Source organism: Drosophila eugracilis, unplaced genomic scaffold (assembly GCF_018153835.1).
Source record: "Drosophila eugracilis isolate 14026-0451.02 unplaced genomic scaffold, ASM1815383v1 contig_423, whole genome shotgun sequence".
Taxonomy (NCBI): Eukaryota; Metazoa; Arthropoda; class Insecta; order Diptera; family Drosophilidae; genus Drosophila; species Drosophila eugracilis.
In genome coordinates, this window is record NW_024573287.1 from 154,125 (window position 1) to 170,851 (window position 16,727).

General features: G+C 42.1%; 4 protein-coding genes across 12 annotated transcripts; 2 read left to right on the forward strand and 2 right to left on the reverse strand.

Annotated features, from left to right (window-relative positions):
* The first annotated feature begins 820 nt into the window (after positions 1-820).
* Positions 821-6,081, forward strand: LOC108105194. Of its 2 annotated transcripts, none has more exons than XM_017211645.2 (6): positions 821-1,450; positions 2,267-2,507; positions 2,583-2,863; positions 2,923-3,970; positions 4,065-4,407; positions 4,658-6,081. In XM_017211645.2, exons 1-6 carry the CDS (start codon positions 1,041-1,043, stop codon positions 4,963-4,965), a joined length of 2,631 nt encoding a protein of 876 aa, XP_017067134.2. In that variant the 5' UTR covers positions 821-1,040; the 3' UTR covers positions 4,966-6,081. The 2 variants fall into 2 exon arrangements, with proteins under 2 accessions (XP_017067134.2, XP_017067135.2); XM_017211646.2 differs by having other exon boundaries at positions 4,463-4,749.
* Positions 6,082-6,360: 279 nt separating this feature from the next.
* On the reverse strand, positions 6,361-7,780 carry LOC108105125 (DNA polymerase delta subunit 3). Its single transcript, XM_017211558.1, has one exon. The coding sequence runs from the start codon at positions 7,728-7,730 to the stop codon at positions 6,444-6,446; it is 1,287 nt and encodes a 428-aa protein (XP_017067047.1). The 5' UTR covers positions 7,731-7,780; the 3' UTR covers positions 6,361-6,443.
* Positions 7,781-8,111: 331 nt separating this feature from the next.
* LOC108105173 (protein UXT) lies at positions 8,112-8,995 on the forward strand. The gene is made up of 2 exons (XM_017211621.2): positions 8,112-8,254; positions 8,308-8,995. The coding sequence occupies exons 1-2, from the start codon at positions 8,208-8,210 to the stop codon at positions 8,750-8,752; spliced, it is 492 nt and encodes a 163-aa protein (XP_017067110.2). The 5' UTR covers positions 8,112-8,207; the 3' UTR covers positions 8,753-8,995.
* Positions 8,992-16,524, reverse strand: LOC108105172 (ELKS/Rab6-interacting/CAST family member 1). Of its 8 annotated transcripts, none has more exons than XM_017211613.2 (12): positions 15,591-16,524; positions 15,076-15,408; positions 14,726-14,884; positions 14,119-14,418; positions 13,826-14,054; positions 13,671-13,759; positions 13,481-13,603; positions 10,544-10,700; positions 10,238-10,443; positions 9,902-10,170; positions 9,527-9,833; positions 8,992-9,324 (listed from the first exon to the last, which is right to left on the reverse strand). In XM_017211613.2, exons 1-12 carry the CDS (start codon positions 15,957-15,959, stop codon positions 9,145-9,147), a joined length of 2,721 nt encoding a protein of 906 aa, XP_017067102.2. In that variant the 5' UTR covers positions 15,960-16,524; the 3' UTR covers positions 8,992-9,144. The 8 variants fall into 8 exon arrangements, with proteins under 8 accessions (XP_017067102.2, XP_017067101.2, XP_017067105.2 ...); XM_017211612.2 differs by having other exon boundaries at positions 13,671-13,771; XM_017211616.2 differs by having other exon boundaries at positions 13,671-13,771; positions 15,579-15,657.
* Between the last annotated feature and the right edge of the window lie 203 nt (positions 16,525-16,727).

The following is a 16,727-nucleotide window of genomic DNA, read 5'->3' on the forward strand; positions in this document are numbered from 1 at the left end:
AGATCGGAGAGAGCCGAGTGCAATGCATGTGTTTGTTTTTCGAGCGGGAGATGATGTGGATCAATCTGGAAGGTAAGCAAAGCAGAAACCAAATACACTCAAAAAAATATCTCAAATCTTTATCTTTCTAAAGATAAAGTAAAATTAAACAATTAAATACATCTTTAAAGTAATATACAATTTTATGCGAAAAACGTATATATTAAAATATACCATTAAAAAAAATAAATGGATACTTTCAAATATCATATCAATACTAACATATTTCAATTTGTTTGAGATTATATCAGATTTTTTGTTGTGTGCAAAAGCAATGAAAAAGAGAGGGAAGATGCCCATTCTTATCAGCGGGGTCTGTCAACTGGTGAATAAAGCACACGGACCGTTCAATGATGGTAACGTGCGGTAAGAAAACCAACGGGACATGTTTGACATGTTTAAGAGGGTTTACGAGGCTCTCCAGATAAGAATATGAATGGAAAAGTAACTCGCTGAATGTTAAAACTTGGCGCTTTTCACAGGGCTGCCAGATGAATGGAAACATTTTAATCTTGGTATGTTTTTGGTATTTAAAGGCAAACTAATGGGAATAAAAGAAAATGGTAAACAGGTGAAACATTTAAAAGAAATCATTTAGTGAAAATAAATCCTTATAATATGCATCTTTATGAATTCCCATAGAAAAGTATTATTTCTCAAGTGCACAGTCATAATTTTTTGTCGCCTTAATCAAATGGCATCCCTAAAAATAACAGTAACTGTGATAGTCCATCCCTAAAAGATAAGTCCGTTACGTCTGGCACATCTCTAGCACGGAAGGTGATGTTTTAAAAAATCAATATGAAGGCCACAACGTGCGGGAGTTCGTGAAAGTTTACCAAGCGTTATTAGTCAATGATGTCGGGGCGTTGTGCACTCGAATTGATAGCCAATAATACGCCAGGACTGCCACCGCGGCAGTGACATGATGGCCAACTGAACGGAAGGAGCGCGCGAGACCAGAAAAAAGCGAGCCAAAAGCACTAAGCAGTCATCAAGTGATGGCCTCCTCGACATCCTCTGCGCGTGTGAACAACAAACCAGCAGCCAACACCACCGCACCCGTTTCCACCTCCTCGTCAGCTCCCGTTTCCGGTTGCGCCTCCACGGTTGCTCCTGCTTCCGCGCCACCAGCTGTCACCCTTAGCGACCTGATTGGCCAGCAGCTTAAACACCTAAATGCCGATGAGCTGCTACACAAAGATGAGCTGCAGCTACTCCTGCTCCTAACGCCTGTGCAGCGACAGAAATTGAGCAGAGATTTGGAGGATGCCGAACTGGGGGCCAGCACTTCAGCAGCGCCGCTTTCACGTCCCGAAAACGGAGAGGAGGATGACGATCTGGCTGGGGCTGTAGGTGGGCTGGGTGTTTCGTCCCCAACCATGACCAAGGAGCCGCTACTGGATTTTAGGTGAACAAAACGGTGGTTATAATTGTGGCTGTTAACCCCTAAAGGCGCAATTCCAAACAACCTACTTTAGATATTTGACAATGCTTTTGATGTTAACGTATTTAGAGTCATTATCTAATATCCTGAAAGAATTCGAAGTTGCCAGATTACTGAAATAAGATTATAGAAAATGTTTTAGATAAAGTTTTGAAAATCGTAAGGTGTATGAAATCCTTAAAAAAACCTCATTAATATTACAAAATTTGCTATCGTTATTTTTGCTAAATGTTAGTCTTTTTGATTTTCAAAATTCTTTCTTAAATGTATGTTACACATAACCCTCAAACATGATTGGCGGACATATTCCTACCAAATTCAAAATGCGTGGTCGCTTTGTCGGCCGTTGGCCTAATATGGGTTAAGTGCCAGGGGCGGCCAAGCTATTATGCAAATCCATAATTACCCCATGAAATTAATTTAATTTGTGGGAGTTGATTTTGCGCCCCTGTACACTGGGCTAGATTTCAGATTTTAAAAAGTAAAGGTAAAAGTAAAACTGCTATTTATCTTTGAGATACTCCATAACCATCTAGCAATTAAACTTAATTTTAAAAAATTGCCTCAGTTTTTTATAGCGAAAATTAAAGAATATTTGGAAATAATATTTTGTAAGACTTTTTTACAAAGACGTAAACACGGCCCAATGTGCCTCGGATTGCATGCATTCGTACGTTTAGGTTAAGAAGCATTGTTTGCTGTCGAACTCGAAATTTGGGTCACTTCGTTTTGACATTTGCCGTGAATAATTAACCAACCACCCTTTTCCAAATCGCACAGACCACACGTACTCAAATGGTTTCAACATCTACGGCACCAAACGGGCCACTTCAAATCGGAGGAGGAGTCACGTCGCCTGCGAGAGGCTGGCAACGATTCGTACCGAAAGGAGCGGCATCCGCTCAAAGCCAGCGATCTCTTCACGGAGGCCATATTTCTTGCTCCGGCCAGGAACACGCTGGCAGCTGCCCTGGCCCATGCCAACCGCTCCCTGGTGCTCTTTGATTGCGGCCTTTATGCGGTAAGCTTTCCATCTTTCAAAACCTTCTAACTATCTAAAACTTATCATTTCATATACTAACTACATCATCTTTAGGAATCCTACGACGACTGCCTGTGCGCCCTGGATCTGGGCTATCCGGAGGAGTATTTGCCATTGATTAAGCTGCGTCAAGCCGCCTGTGCCTTAAAACTGCGTAACTTTGCGCTCTGCGAGGAGCATCTCCACGAGCTCTTGCACATTGAACTGAACCAGGTGTTCGAAGCGAGGACCCATGAGCTCTGGCACCAGTGCGAGGTGCTCAAGGTGGAGCGCTTCGAGATGGCCGTACAAACGGGCGATGATTTGGATACCAACGATTCGAAAGCTTTTGAAATGTGAGTGGAGAATATGTTATTTACTATGATGAATACTTAACTTAATATATATCTTATAGAGCCTGGTTGGACAACTCGTCGTCGCTGCACACTACTCGGGCAGTGGCCAAAAACGCGCTCATCTTTGAATCCGAGGCAGTGGCCATGGTTCCCAGTGGCAATTGCCGGGTGTGCGACTATTGCGGGATCACCCAGTTTATTCCCTTTCCCTGCATTTACTGTTCCAACCGACTGGTGGTCTATTGTTCCCGTCAGTGCCGCTTCAAGCACGCTGCGATCCATGCGGTGGAGTGCTTCGGCCACCAGATCGAGTTGTTCGAGTCCTTTGGCGAGGTCTTCGGGGTACCGCGACTCCTACAGCTGGCCCTCCGGATGCTGATCACAGGTCTGCCAGAGATGCTAGGCCATTGCCGAAAGAAGCCAACTTTGAGCAAGCTGTGGTCGGCTATCAATGGAGGACTCCAGGAGCGACAGGACATCGCCTACAGTGCCGTGCTGAGGCTGGAGCGATTGAGGGAGGAACGACCCTCGGACACGGTTATCGCGTTAGCCCTATCAGCTCACATTATGTCCATTTACCTGAGCAAGTGTACTACTTTCTTCGAGCAGCTGGAGAAGAGCCTGCCAACGGCGTCTAGAATGTCGAATGCCGAATGGGAACTATTGTGTGCCGCCCTGCTAATGCGACACATAGGCCAATTGCGCCATAGATCGCTCACCGCTTGCCGTTCTTTTGTCCTGCCCGCTGATCCGCACGTCTTCTCGCCACTCAACGAATTCCAATTGTGGGCCGCACCCATGCGTCTCCAAGAGGGCCACCTTCATCTGCTGACTGGCGAGGTGGCAGTAGTCTCGTACTCTGTCTACCCGGAAACCCTCAGTTTGTGTCGTCACAGTTGTTCCTCCACGATCTGCGCGAAGTTCTCCGGGCGTAAGATGACGGCGTTGGCACTTTTAGACCTGCCGGCGGGCTCCGGCATCTATAACTGCTTCGCCGGAGGCAACTTTCAGCAACTACCGCGGGAGGAGCGTAGCAAACAGCTCCAGGAGCGTGGCATCAGGTGCCACTGCAACTCCTGCCAGATATCACACTCGGAAGATCAGTTCGTAAGTTCACCATGCCAAAACTTACTTATTTTAGAATTTAAGGAATATAAAATATAACAATGTTTATGAGTAATTTATTTTGTTTTTTTTTCAGCACAAGTTTCATCGCTACCGTTGTGATAATCCAAAGTGCGCAGAAATCTTCACACCCAAAGCCCTGCCGCATGCCCCAAATCTGCGCTGGTGGCTATCCGAAGAGTACACCCAGCCGGAGTTCAATGGCGCCGAGCTAATCGTGTGTCCCCATTGTGAGGAGTCTCAGAAACTGGAATGGTTCTGGGCATTCACCACGTCGCTGATCGACTGTGAGTTAATCGAGGAACGCTGCAAGCTGTACGCGGCTATTGAACGCGCTGAGAACCAACTGATGGATATGCATGAGTGCAAAGTGGCTCTGGCCAGGCTTCTCCTAGAGCAGTGCCTCATGGTACATCGTGGTAAGTTCTCAAGAATAAAGAGCTAATTTTTATATTTATTTTTGGTCATTGCCAGCTCACGTTTCCCTCTTGGTTGCGCACCTTCACAACTATTCAACCCACCTATTCATTTTGTTCATGCTGACATTTGAAACTATACTTGTGCTTTAGCCTCTTCAGATCATCTACTTCTATGCCCTTGTAAACTATCACTTTTGATCTCTCTTTCTCTGTCTGTTCCTCCTACCTTTAACTACGCCAACCAAAAAAGAGGGGGCCACAGTTCTGGACGACTGGGAGTTCAACAAACTGGGGTCCATCCTGCGTGCTGTACTGCCCAGCGTGATGGCACAGTACGGAGGACAGTCGATTGAATATGTTAAGTACTTTTCCTACTTCTGGGATGTAATGGCGCTGAGCAACTACAAGTGCAACGATAGAGAGCTAATGCAAATGTTAAACGCTTTGGAGTTCATTGCCGATGAGTTCAAGGATATATTCATCAACTACTACGAAGATTATATTGCGCCCAAATTTGCTGAAGAGTCCTATGGCAGTGTCGTAGATACGCAAGTTTAGTAAAGAAATCGAAACAATGAAACGAGAAAAGTTAAATAAACTTAGATATATTTTACTCTGTAGCGAAATGAAAAGAAAAGACCCACAAAAAAGTCTAGGAAAATTCTGTTGTTGACCCATACAAAACGAAAACCGTAAAAATGCATATATACTTTGTGCTATTATTAAAAAAAATGGTGCTGAGATATTAAATTGTACGAAACGAATGTTACATTCATTTAGGTAATTAAGTCAAAGCAAATAGCGTGCGAGAGAAATCAAAACGATCATATTAGTAGAGAGTCATATCATGCACACATTATGTTCATATCACACCTAGGAAATTTTTAATTAACTGATTGATTATATAGCAAATGACTTTTTCATTTTGCATTGCGAGCAATATTTATGAATTAACAAAGCTACAAGTGCAACCCACTGGCACTGGTCCACTATATTATAATCCTTATTTAAAATCTCTTAAATTTAGTGAATAATTTGAAACATAAATACTCGATAATCTATACAGTGGGCCGTGCCAGAATGGGAAACTTAATCGGTAGATAGGCCGAAGCTAATCTAAGTCTAAGCATTAATTTAGCTTCTGAGAAGCTTCTACCTACTTAAGTGTAGTCACTGATCTCGATTGTTTGCCAGAAACACGACAAATTGTTTTATCCACACCAAAAACACCAAACCCTTACTCAATCACTTACATATGTATTTGCTTGCCATCGGGCAGCCTGACTGTAAGCTTTTAATGCTTAAAAATCAGATAGGAATCAAACGCAATCACTGCAGAAACAAAATAACAACAACAAATGAACAATTTAAATTAATTAATATTCGAATTATATGAACGAACAAGTGTTTTTCAAACCTCGCCTTAATTTTTTAAAGTGTTTTGAAATACGGTAAAGATAAAAGATAACGAGGACATTCAACCATAACAAATCGAAAACGAAGACAACACGCACTGATAAAGCATAGGCCAGGCAAAATTCACACCGACACGCCCACACACACGGACACTCAATCAGACACGCAAATCTATATAAATAAATAAATACAAATTACAAACAAGATACTCAAACAACTTCTAGCAGCTATAAACAAATGCAATAAATTCTTTTTAACAACAAAAGAAAAACTGTGTTTTCAATATCCATAGATTAGATCCTTTTGGCCGAAAGTCAAATTCGATTCAAGTTGGTAAATGGACCAAACCTATAAACCTATATGATTAAATCCATTTTTTAGAATACTCGTTTTGGAAAAAGGACAAAATATAAAATCAAACAAAAATAGGAAACACACATTTTTGGAGTATAACTTGGCCTGGAAATACCTTAGGTGTTTCTGATGCCTTTTTAAGAAAAGGCCATTATCAAAAGCTTCTAACGAATATTTTCTAAAGTATAAATAAATTTATTTAAAAGAATAATAGTTTTCTTCTTACTTAATGATTAACCTTTAGAACAGCTCCATCATGCTTTTATTTACTTCTTGGAAAAGAAGTTCATGATGCCGACTTGCTTTGTTTTCGGCGCATCTTTACCACCTTTGCCGGCTGTTGGCGGTGATTTCTTTTTGCTAGCATGAGGGGCTGCAGCCTTTGGAGAAGCCTTTTTCTTAGCGGGTTGCGCTTTTGCTGGTTTTCTCTGCGTTATGACGAATCCTTCTTCATCCAGATAAGTTTCATTAGCTGGCTCTGTCTCCATTTCTTCGTCGACTGTGACTACTTCTTCTTCTGCGGACTTCTTTGGAGGTTGCTCTTCGTCTTCTGAGTCACTGATCCGTCGCCGCTTTGAGTTCGTTGGCTTCTCATCATCGGATTCGTTGTCCGATCCAATCACCTTGCGGCGCAGCTTGTCCAGTTTCTCCTCTTCGTCAGAGGACTCGGCACTTTCTTCGAAAAGTTGAACGGAGGTATTGGCCGTAAAAGCCTTTTTAGATGGACTGGGGGACTTTTTCTTTGATGTCTCTTTTTTGATCGGAATCGAGGAATCTTTCTTGGACACAGCTGGTTTTACTTCATTTTCGGGCGACGACTTCTGGGCACCTGGAGACAGCTTCTTTAAGAAGTTATTCATGGTGCTGGCAGCCGGTTTGCTGGTCGTGGCCTTGCCATCCTTCGGTTTGTTAGCCGCTGCTGTAAATAAGCTATTGATACTGCCTTTTTTTGCCGCTGCAGGCTTGGTTTTTGAGGACTGCTCTTTGGGTGAAGTTTTCTTGGTTTCCGGAGATGATTTTCCTGTGGGTTTCTCAGCCTCCGACGACGATTTCGTTGACTCTACCTTAATATACGACTTGGATGACTCCGTTTTTGAGCCCTCCGACTTGATGGTCGCTGTTTTAATTCCATTGGTGGATGGCGCTCCATTAGCAATGGGAGCAGTATTTACCGTTCCAGGACGCTGCTCCACTTTTGCCAACTTTACCTCCAAATGCTGCATTGGTTTGAAAATCGGGGCTGGCAATTTTGTGCCACCTGCGATCTTTACACTATAAAGCTGCGACTCCGCATCATGGACTTTGGACAGCCAATCCTGCAGCTTGCTCTCCAGCACCACGGAATACACTTCCTCGGATCCTTCAGTTTTACGCTTACCATGAACCAGAAATCTCTTCTCGAACTTTGTGGTAGCTTCCTGACTTTTAATGTAGGCTTCCAGCACATTGTTTACTTCCTTATATGGGAGTTTGTATTCCTCTAGAAGATCGGTGACCAGCACACAGCGATCGAAATCGATCATGCAATCGTCGAGTGCCTTTTTAAGAGTCATTTCACAAATTGTTTCGCAAAAAATAGCGCGAAAACAATTTATATAGTGCGGGGCTGCCAACTCGAGGGGTTACAAAATACACTAAACTTCGCAATGAGTATCAAAGACTCAAACCACTTTTAGCGTGTGTCTGATAAGCCAGCAATTGGGCGCGCATACACATATTTTAAAAAATCTGAGATCTAGTTTTTGATATAATTTAATATATGCTTAGGCATTCAAAATTGATTTTTTACTTCTGGCTAAGAAACTATTTATAGATCTAAGTAAACTCTACGTATAAACATTTATCTGTTAGTATATAAAATGCAAATTTGGCTAAAAAATGGCTATGTTGGCAGTACTCATATTTATCGATAACACTTATATGCCGGTTTTTCAAGAAGAAGAAATAAGAAGTAAACAAAAGGATTGTAGTTCTCCTTCAGGATTATTTTCACTTATTGCAAACAAACTTTAACTTAACTAAACTTTACAATGCGAACAAAACAAAACAGCACCTCAGAGTCCCAGAGGATTAAGGAGTAAGTAATGCTTCTACAAAATAATAGACTAAACCCTAACATTTTACTCACAGGGAGGTTGCAAATCAGGAGCGAATCACACAGATTGAGGAGTTTATTAACGAAGTCCTCAAGGAAGATCTCCGGCAGCTGGAAAAGTGCATAGGTCAGTTCAACGAAGAGATCATGGAATACGTGCAGCTAAAGAACACGCTTCAGACATTCGAAACACATATGCCGGAGGGCTATAAGACACAAGTGAACATCGGCAGCAATATATTCATTCAGGCACGTGTCCGAAAGATGGATAGCCTCCTTGTCAACGTGGGCAAGGATGTGTACCTGGAAATGTCCATTCCAGAGGCAGAACGCTTCAGTGACACACGTGTCAAAATCCTGACCAAGCAATCCGACGTCCTCCGCGAAGAGAGCATCAAGAAGAGGACCCAAATCAAAATGGCTCTGATAGCAATTAGTGAAAGATCTAAACTAATAGGAGGAACTGAATCTACGGATTGAAGTTATATTACTATTAAAAAAGTGATGTTTTCTTTTAGAACCTTTTCTAGTTACCTATATACACTGAATAAATAGATGCCTAAAAGCTTAAAAGCTTTCTAAAACAAAAATGAAAAACTATACTATAAAATTGTAAAATAATGATAAAATGTCTTCTAGATCATTTGACATTTCTTACCAATCATTTCATGTATGCAGGCTTCCAACCATTCCTATTCCGTAATACATTATGGCACAACTACACAAGCACTAGGTTTTATTTTCTACCATAATTTACAAAGATAATTTACAAATTACGCGCCTCGAAAATGTTGGCCAAGGGATTTTGGTGTGAACAAAGTTGAAATGGACGGAGGGCATATGACAGTCCTGGGATGCATCGGAATTCCTGGTTACTCAAATGGCAGATTGTTCAAGGGTCGTGTGGACCGCATTGTGGATTGGGCCGCAGGGTGACCAATTCCATCTGGTCTTCGAGAAGTCATTGGTATGCAGTACCGGTCGTTGAGAGTCCTGTTCTGGTTCGAAATGCGCTGGGATGTGCTGGCCAAGTTTTGCACTCGCCTGTCCATCTGCGAAAGTCAGGATGAGTTAACTATAAACAGAAAAAACTATTCCCATGCCAGCTGCCCGTTTTAATCCAATGGGAATCCAATTATGAACAAATTTTGAAAAGACATATCGGATAGGAACAAAGAAAATTTTTAGAAATTGTGGGGCCAAGGTAGTAATATTCTAAATTATATTTTAATTTTTATAAATTTTCCAACTCACATCGTTTTCGGCCTCGGGATTCATCCGTCCGTTACTGGTCTGAGGTGGACATCCCATAGATGAGGTTGACGCATAGTTGACCGCCTGCCTAACACGGAGCATCTCCGTCTCCAAGAGCGAATGGTCCCGGTAGAGATTGCGATAATCCTCGGCAAGTGATCGGTTCTCATCCAGAAGCATGTGGATGTGTTCCTCATTTTGCTTGGCGCATTGGCTCATTGCATCGTCGGCTCTGACCTGGGCATCCTTCCATTTTCGAAAGGAGGCGATGATCTGCTCCTGCTGTTGCTTGACCTCGGTCTGCTGCCTATCGAGAAGCGAGAAAATGGCAGCTGCTCTTATATGGATGCACTCCATCCCTTACAGACTACTTACTTCAGACTCTCCTGCAGCTGCTCACACTTGTCGGAAAGGACACGGAAGTTCTCCTTCATGGACTCTGCCGCCTTCTCCATCCTCTGTTTACAGTCGTGATGTTGTGAGTCTTCCAGTTGTATTTGGGCCTGCAAATCGCGAACATGCTGACGCACCTTTTCCACTTCTAGTTGTCCGTTCTTCTGTTGTTCTTGGAGTGCACGTACCCGACCTGCTGAAACGGCTTCCTTCTCCTTCAGGGCGATCACCTCCTCCCGCAGCATTTTTCGCTGGAAAATTAACCAAATTAATTAGGTATTCAATCAAAACTATTAAAACACCAAAGAGTAAACTCACTTCCGTTCTCAGCTCATCCTGCAGCTGTTCCACTTGCTCTAGTCGCGTCTGCAGGGTCTGCACTTTTTTCTTGGCTATTTGCAGCTCCTGGCACTGATCCTCAAAGCTGGACATGAGATTCTCGTACTTGGTGCACAACTGCACTCGCTGGTCCTCTTGGCTTCTCAGCAGGCCCGAGAGTTCTCGCGTGTGCCGGGATAGATCACCTGGAAAAAATGATTTTCGTTTTAAAATGAATTCATATATTAAAGAAAACTTTTTATGTTTATATTATTAAAATTTAGTATGGTAATCTTTTGAACTCACAATTCTTTTGTTTAAGTTCGTATATTTCCCCTTTTAGCTGATTGTTTTCGCTGAAATCGGAATAGCTCTTGATCATGGACTGCAGCTGATCAATCTGTTTATCTCGATCCTTGAGATTGTCCTGCAGTCCTTGAATTTGGCAGGTAAGATGTTCATTCTGGTGATGAAAAGATAGGAAAAAATCAGGAAAATAATTAATCACAATTTAGAGAAGCCAACTTGTATCTCCAGCTTGCAGTTGATCCTTGGAGGATCCACATAGTGGAGCTCTGGTTCTGGGCAGGATTGGCTGGTGTTTGTAGCCTGCTGCAATTGCTGTTGTTGTTCCACCTGTTCGGTCAGCTCCTCGAGATCCCGCTTGAACTCATCGATAATGCTAAGGTAATTATCCCGGGTGGCCTGAAGGATTTCCGATTGGGTCTGACAGTGGAGCAGCGTGTGCTCCAACTGCTGTCGATGGGGGCAATCGGAGGAACTGGCCTCTGCGTTCTACAAATTCAAAATGAAAGTGGAACAGCTATTCTCGAATCACGTTGATGGTAGGCTTACCATGGCAAGTCAAAAATCTGTAACTAATTGCCTACAAATCCGCGCACGGAATCACCTGTCAGTTGTCAATTGTCGATTGCATATATATCTATATATCTCGGTATTTAAATCGCTTTCGGTGTCGAATGCTTGGTAACTGAGCCTTCGTGTCGGCCCTAGAAATATATCTCGCATAACCCAGACGAATTTCGACTTCATTACCGTTTCATTTCATTTCAATAATATTGCTATTAAAAGTTTGTCACGAAAATAAAACCAATTCGAGCCGTAGGTGGCAAGGTTTCGGGTTTCAAAGCTTCGTTTCTTTGGCACTTTGGCAACACAAGTTTTGCTCGTAGGGGACTTCCCCCAGTTTTATAGATATTATTATTTGCGCGGCCCGACTGTTTGACACGATTTGAAAATAAAGTTGCAGCGGGTGGCAGCAAATAATATCGTCCAACTCCTGGATGGGTTATAGTTATTTATTGAGACGGGGTTTCGTGGAGAAAGCGTGGCTCGGCGCACTTAAAACACTTTTAAAGGCATATTATATTGGGGCGGGGCGGGGATTAGAATTTGATAGCCCGGGGAAATGTGAATGTGAAAATCGATTAAGACGGGGGCAATGAATTGTTATGATTCCTTGTCTGTCATTAAACCCATTAAGGTGGCCCCTCACATTTCAGTTTTCAACACCTTTTTCACCGACTCAATTTGCACATTTACAGTTTTGCACACTTTTCGCTTTTCCCCCCTTAAACTCAAACACTCGAAAACAATTTACACTTTTGGCCAACTTTTGCATCGCGTTTTGAGCGGAAAAGTTCTTGTCTAATTGCACGCTTTTCCTTTCGTTTTTCACACCGAAAAAACGAATGAAAATTGGTTGACTCAGTAGCGAGGGCGACTAATTAGGGGTCGTAAATTGTCTGTTTTATGGACGCGGGTGGAACGTGGATATACCGCGATATTCCCGGTGCCGATTCCTGGCGCTTCCTTGATTTGTTTCACGCGACTAAACAGCTCTACCGCCGACGGATGACAGGATTCTGAAGCGAACTACTCGGGTTCCCAGCGCCGACGACCCCTTGACTTGGGGGCTTCCTGGCGAGTTGTGTTTGATTTTGTGCCCAGCAGTTTACCAAGGAGATGATCGCGTGAGATGACTTCATATTTACACAGGTTAACATCAATTTATATATTACAATATTATCACTTAAGTTTAATATGAAAACAGAAAAATTTAATGTTTTTTCTTTGTTTAAATTTTGTATTTAAATCTTTGATTAAGGTTATGAGTTTAAGGATTAAATATTGTCTTAGTATAGAGAAATCGGTCCCTAGCCACTTTCTCACGAGGATCACGAGCAGCTCTAGTCACTCGAATCCCTGCCCAATCCGCGCGGCTCTCATCGATATGCATATCACTGCTCGCCTGCCTCGCGTGTCGATTGTGGGTAAATAAATAACACGAAACCTATTTCCGATTCGCCAGTTCCTGGGGTAAAGGTAAATCTGGATGGAGGGCAGGTGGAGCTCCCTCTCCGGGCAATTGCAGTTCAACATACAGCCGAGTTTCCACAATAAACACATTCGCGAGCGATTTGTATTTGTCGAATGTAGACAAAAACCCGAAAGGGAAGTGAAATGGATCTCGTACTTGTGGGTTCGGGCAAAAATATATGGGTAAATAAATCAGACGACTCGAATGGCAACCATATTTGTTGTCATTCCAGCCAGGATATGTACATAAGAAGTATGTATGGTTTTCAACTCGAAGGCGAATGTCATTTACCTCATAAGAAAATTCTATGTACCGAGAGGAAAATGTATGTATGTATGTATATTTGAAGCCAGTGGCGTGGTCATAAGTTTGAGCAATTTACTATATATTACTTAGAACTAGGTAAGTATAACTATACGAAAATTAACTATTAGGAAATTTGAGATTAATTATTTGAAAATTGTATTTTTCTCATTTTTGCTATCCCTTTTCCACAGAGCTCCTGGCATAGATTTCAGGTGATTTGTGTGCATAAACAAACATTATTTTCCTTCATTTCGTTTTTGGCGGGAACTATTCCGATGATAAATAACTTTACAACTTTGACGAACTTTAAGCTATACTTAACTAGTTAACTTGGCTTAGACTAAATGTTTAGGAGGGTCAACAAGTGACATAGTTACTTGGAGGTCCTGGATTTTGTCGTTGTTATAGTTTTAGTTGTCGTTGGCTTAGTTGAAGGTTTAGTTGTTGACTTGGTTTTTGTTGTAGCTGCGGGAATTTTGGTGGGTTTGTTCGGCTCCCTTGTTTGGGAAGGTGTTTTCGTATCGCTTTTCTGTATTTGATATGGAGTTATTGGAATCGCCTAATTGCAAGGGTAATCGAAACCGTCACATACTTACACATGACACTTGTTTTTGTTCTTTCTTGGATATCTGCTGACACAATTTCGTGATGGCTGTACAGAAGGGGTTTTCCGTTGAAGATTCGTCATAGATTTCATTATAAGAGAAGTCCATGCAGCCCTGAAATTAAAAGTCAGATTAAATTTCTATAATATAAAATGTATAGCTCAAAACATAGTTAGCTCACCATTTTGGAAATCAGTTCGGCAATCTCTTTAAGAATATCGATATTCCTCTGGTTAAAGCTGCTTTCAGATTCAATCCTAGCCTGCAGTTCTGAAATTTTTACTTTTTCCATTGTTATAGAGGAACATTAACCCACCGAAGGTCAGGAATACGAACTTTTTGACTCGGTATCCAGGCGCTGGTACTTCCCGTGCAACTCCCGGTTACTTTGCCCAAGGGATCGCATACGATTTCGTAGAATTTCTATCACCTGGGCGTCAGGATCACCGGGGCCCGTTCCCGGATTAATCGAGCTTATGCAGGAATGGTCTATGTCCGACTGAAGGATACTCAGATGAAAACGAATGTTCTCCAATTTTTTTATGGTATCATCTCGTTCGGATGTCTGGAAATTGTTGTATATATTAGAATTAAATTGATTTTAACATAGACATCGGCATATTCCTCACCAGCTTTTTGAAGAAGCAGGACAGACGTTTACGTCGACACTCCATGGCCTGGAAATCCTGTTTGTTACGCAAATCAAAGAGTTCATTGAGTTCAGAGTTTAACAATCGCAGCATCTCGCTCTCCTGGTTGTCCTGCATTGACAGATTCTCCAGCATCTCGCAAGTGATCGTATCGGCGGTCACCGTATCGCTGGGAGAATCCACCACATCCCGTACCAAATCAGTGGCGTTTACAGAGGGTCCATTGGATGACCCGTGTGTGTCTGACATTGTGACCATGCACTCGGTGATCTCTTGCAGCTGGTATATAAATATATATATTTGTAAAAAAATGTATAAGTAAGAAAATTCGAAACGTCGAAAACTATTGAGTCGAGTGCACTAAAATTTCCCTACGAATTTGACATTAAATTGAAATGGTACTGATCTCGATTCAGATCGGGCGACACAACAGACGATGAGGCGATAAGAAAAATATTCCAATTAATCTATTTATAAACTGATCTTAATAGTGATCACTACTACTTTACTAGCACTAGTTGAAACAGATGTAATTTTCTAATTTAGTTTTTATGATAAGAATCTGTTTGATTCCGGTATCCATTACCTGTTGATTGAGCTGAGCTATGCACTGATCCTTGAGAAGCAACTTCTGTCTGGCCGTAATAACAATTTCATCCAAGTCGCTGATCTGCGACTTCAAGAGACTGATCTCGTCGTGCTTTTCGGCAATCTCGTTAACCAAGGACTTCATGCACTCGCCCATCTGCAATATATTGAAACTCGAATCAAAACGAATCTTTTAAGAAATGACAACAAAAATATAATAATTTATTAAAACTAAATAAAAAAGAAATAACTATTTTAATGGGGACACTGCTTTGAAGTATTTTCAAATCTAAGAGACTTCCTTTTGGAATCGCCGCCGCCCCTTTCCTTAGAGCTTCTTTGGCCTACCTTCTCACTCTCACTTTCCGGCCGGATCTGATCCTTTCCGAGACCCAACAATTCGTTCACGGTCATAGTCTCTAGGGTAATGTCGTTAGTGTCCCATTCGTGATGGTAGTAGGCAGTTCGCACGAATTTCATGATCGCACTGATGTCCTTTTGCAGCTTATGGTTCTCCTCTAATGTCTGTTGCTGCTCTCCTTGAACCGACTGAAGGCACGTCACAATCTTGCCGTAGGCCTCACTCTCCAAATCAGACATGTTGCCCAGTACCACGTTGTTTACGTGAAGTAGGAAGTCAACCCACTCCTGGAAAGTAACCAGTCGGAGCTGGGAGGTGTACTAAAAAGCAATAAGAAATTAGGACTTGGTTTGTAAATTAAAAATTTAAACAAACAAATTTGAAAAACTATTTTTAATAGTAAATGGAAGAAATTTAAAGAAATATCTAATATATAAAAAGTTTAAAGGAGAATTTATAAACTATTCTCGATTTACCCCCAATGGTTTACCTATCAGCTCACCATTGCATCGCCTCCCTGCCCATCCAGGCAGTCAATCTCGGCCAGCCGGTTAAGAAATATGTTATTCAGCTCAAAGTTAACCTTGCCAACGTCGCCGGTGGCATCACGTAGCTTTTGGAGCAGAGAACGGTAATAATCGGTGGACACGGATTCCGTACTTGCATTGCATTGGGCATGGGAAGAGCCTTCTACGGTTGACCTTTCCCTCGACTGGATATCCAATTTGGAGGTACTATCCTGGTCCATTTGTTTACTTTGCAACGAGTCCTGGTTTTTCGGCGTTGCCGAAGGCGAGGGTGATGGCGGTCTCGAGGGATTCAAGCCCATGGACTTGGCGTCCAGGACGAAGCCCGTTCGTCGCGAACCCATAGTATCAATCCAATATTTAACTACTTCCTCCTTCCGTTCCAACTGATAGCATTAAATTTTCCAATTTCTTACGATGCCGATTTAGATCTGATTTAGTCTGGCTGGGATTAGCTTGTGTAATTAGACATGTGTACGAAGCTTTCACATCGGAACGTTCACTTTGCGAGCGGCAATCTCAAGGCACTGCTGATCGGAAAGATTGTAAAGTGAGGGCCTCGAATGCAGTTCTCCTCCCCTTGAAGTGCACGCAAATCACTAGGCACAAAAATCACACACAAAAAAAAATCAAGAAAATAACACAACAGTTGTAAAGTTGTAAAGTTATCAAAAAACAACACAAAAATTGACTGAAAAATATAATATCTGATTCAAACCCTGGCGGCGACGTCAGCACTGCGTTCATATCTTTTGTTTGTAGTCTTCTGACGTAGCAATGTAGTTTTGTTTATTTATATTTTTTTCATGTTTTTGAGCTACACACACGCGTATTAAGTATACGATTTCAGCTTGTTTTTATTTCTTTCCCCGATCCGATCCGAATTCCGCGACTTCGTCGAACGTTTTGCCTGGCAGAAACTGAAACCGAAACTGAAAACTGAATCTCGATCGCCAACTAAAGCTAACTGAGCGGTTCTTACTGCTCGGCTCTCAAGACCCAGAGAACCGCGCTCTCCATCTAGGTGAACTCGAACTCGACTCTCTGCTTATCAGTGCGTCGGATCGGATCGAATTGGATCGCTCAGTGTTTACCCAAGAACTTAGCGGTGC

Coding starts and splice junctions, on each gene's coding strand:
- LOC108105172 (XM_017211612.2), bottom strand. CDS start 15,959: ATGGGTTCGCGACGAACGGGCTTCGTCCTGGACGCCAAGTCCATGGGC. Junction 14,055..14,118: donor CCTGCTTCTTCAAAAAGCTG/GTGAGGAATATG, acceptor AACAATTTCCAG/ACATCCGAACGAGATGATAC. Junction 13,604..13,670: donor CCGAACTGATTTCCAAAATG/GTGAGCTAACTA, acceptor TTTTAATTTCAG/GGCTGCATGGACTTCTCTTA.
- LOC108105125 (XM_017211558.1), bottom strand. CDS start 7,730: ATGACTCTTAAAAAGGCACTCGACGATTGCATGATCGATTTCGATCGC.
- LOC108105194 (XM_017211645.2), top strand. CDS start 1,041: ATGGCCTCCTCGACATCCTCTGCGCGTGTGAACAACAAACCAGCAGCC. Junction 1,451..2,266: donor GAGCCGCTACTGGATTTTAG/GTGAACAAAACG, acceptor CAAATCGCACAG/ACCACACGTACTCAAATGGT. Junction 2,508..2,582: donor TTGATTGCGGCCTTTATGCG/GTAAGCTTTCCA, acceptor CATCATCTTTAG/GAATCCTACGACGACTGCCT.
- LOC108105173 (XM_017211621.2), top strand. CDS start 8,208: ATGCGAACAAAACAAAACAGCACCTCAGAGTCCCAGAGGATTAAGGA. Junction 8,255..8,307: donor GAGTCCCAGAGGATTAAGGA/GTAAGTAATGCT, acceptor TTTTACTCACAG/GGAGGTTGCAAATCAGGAGC.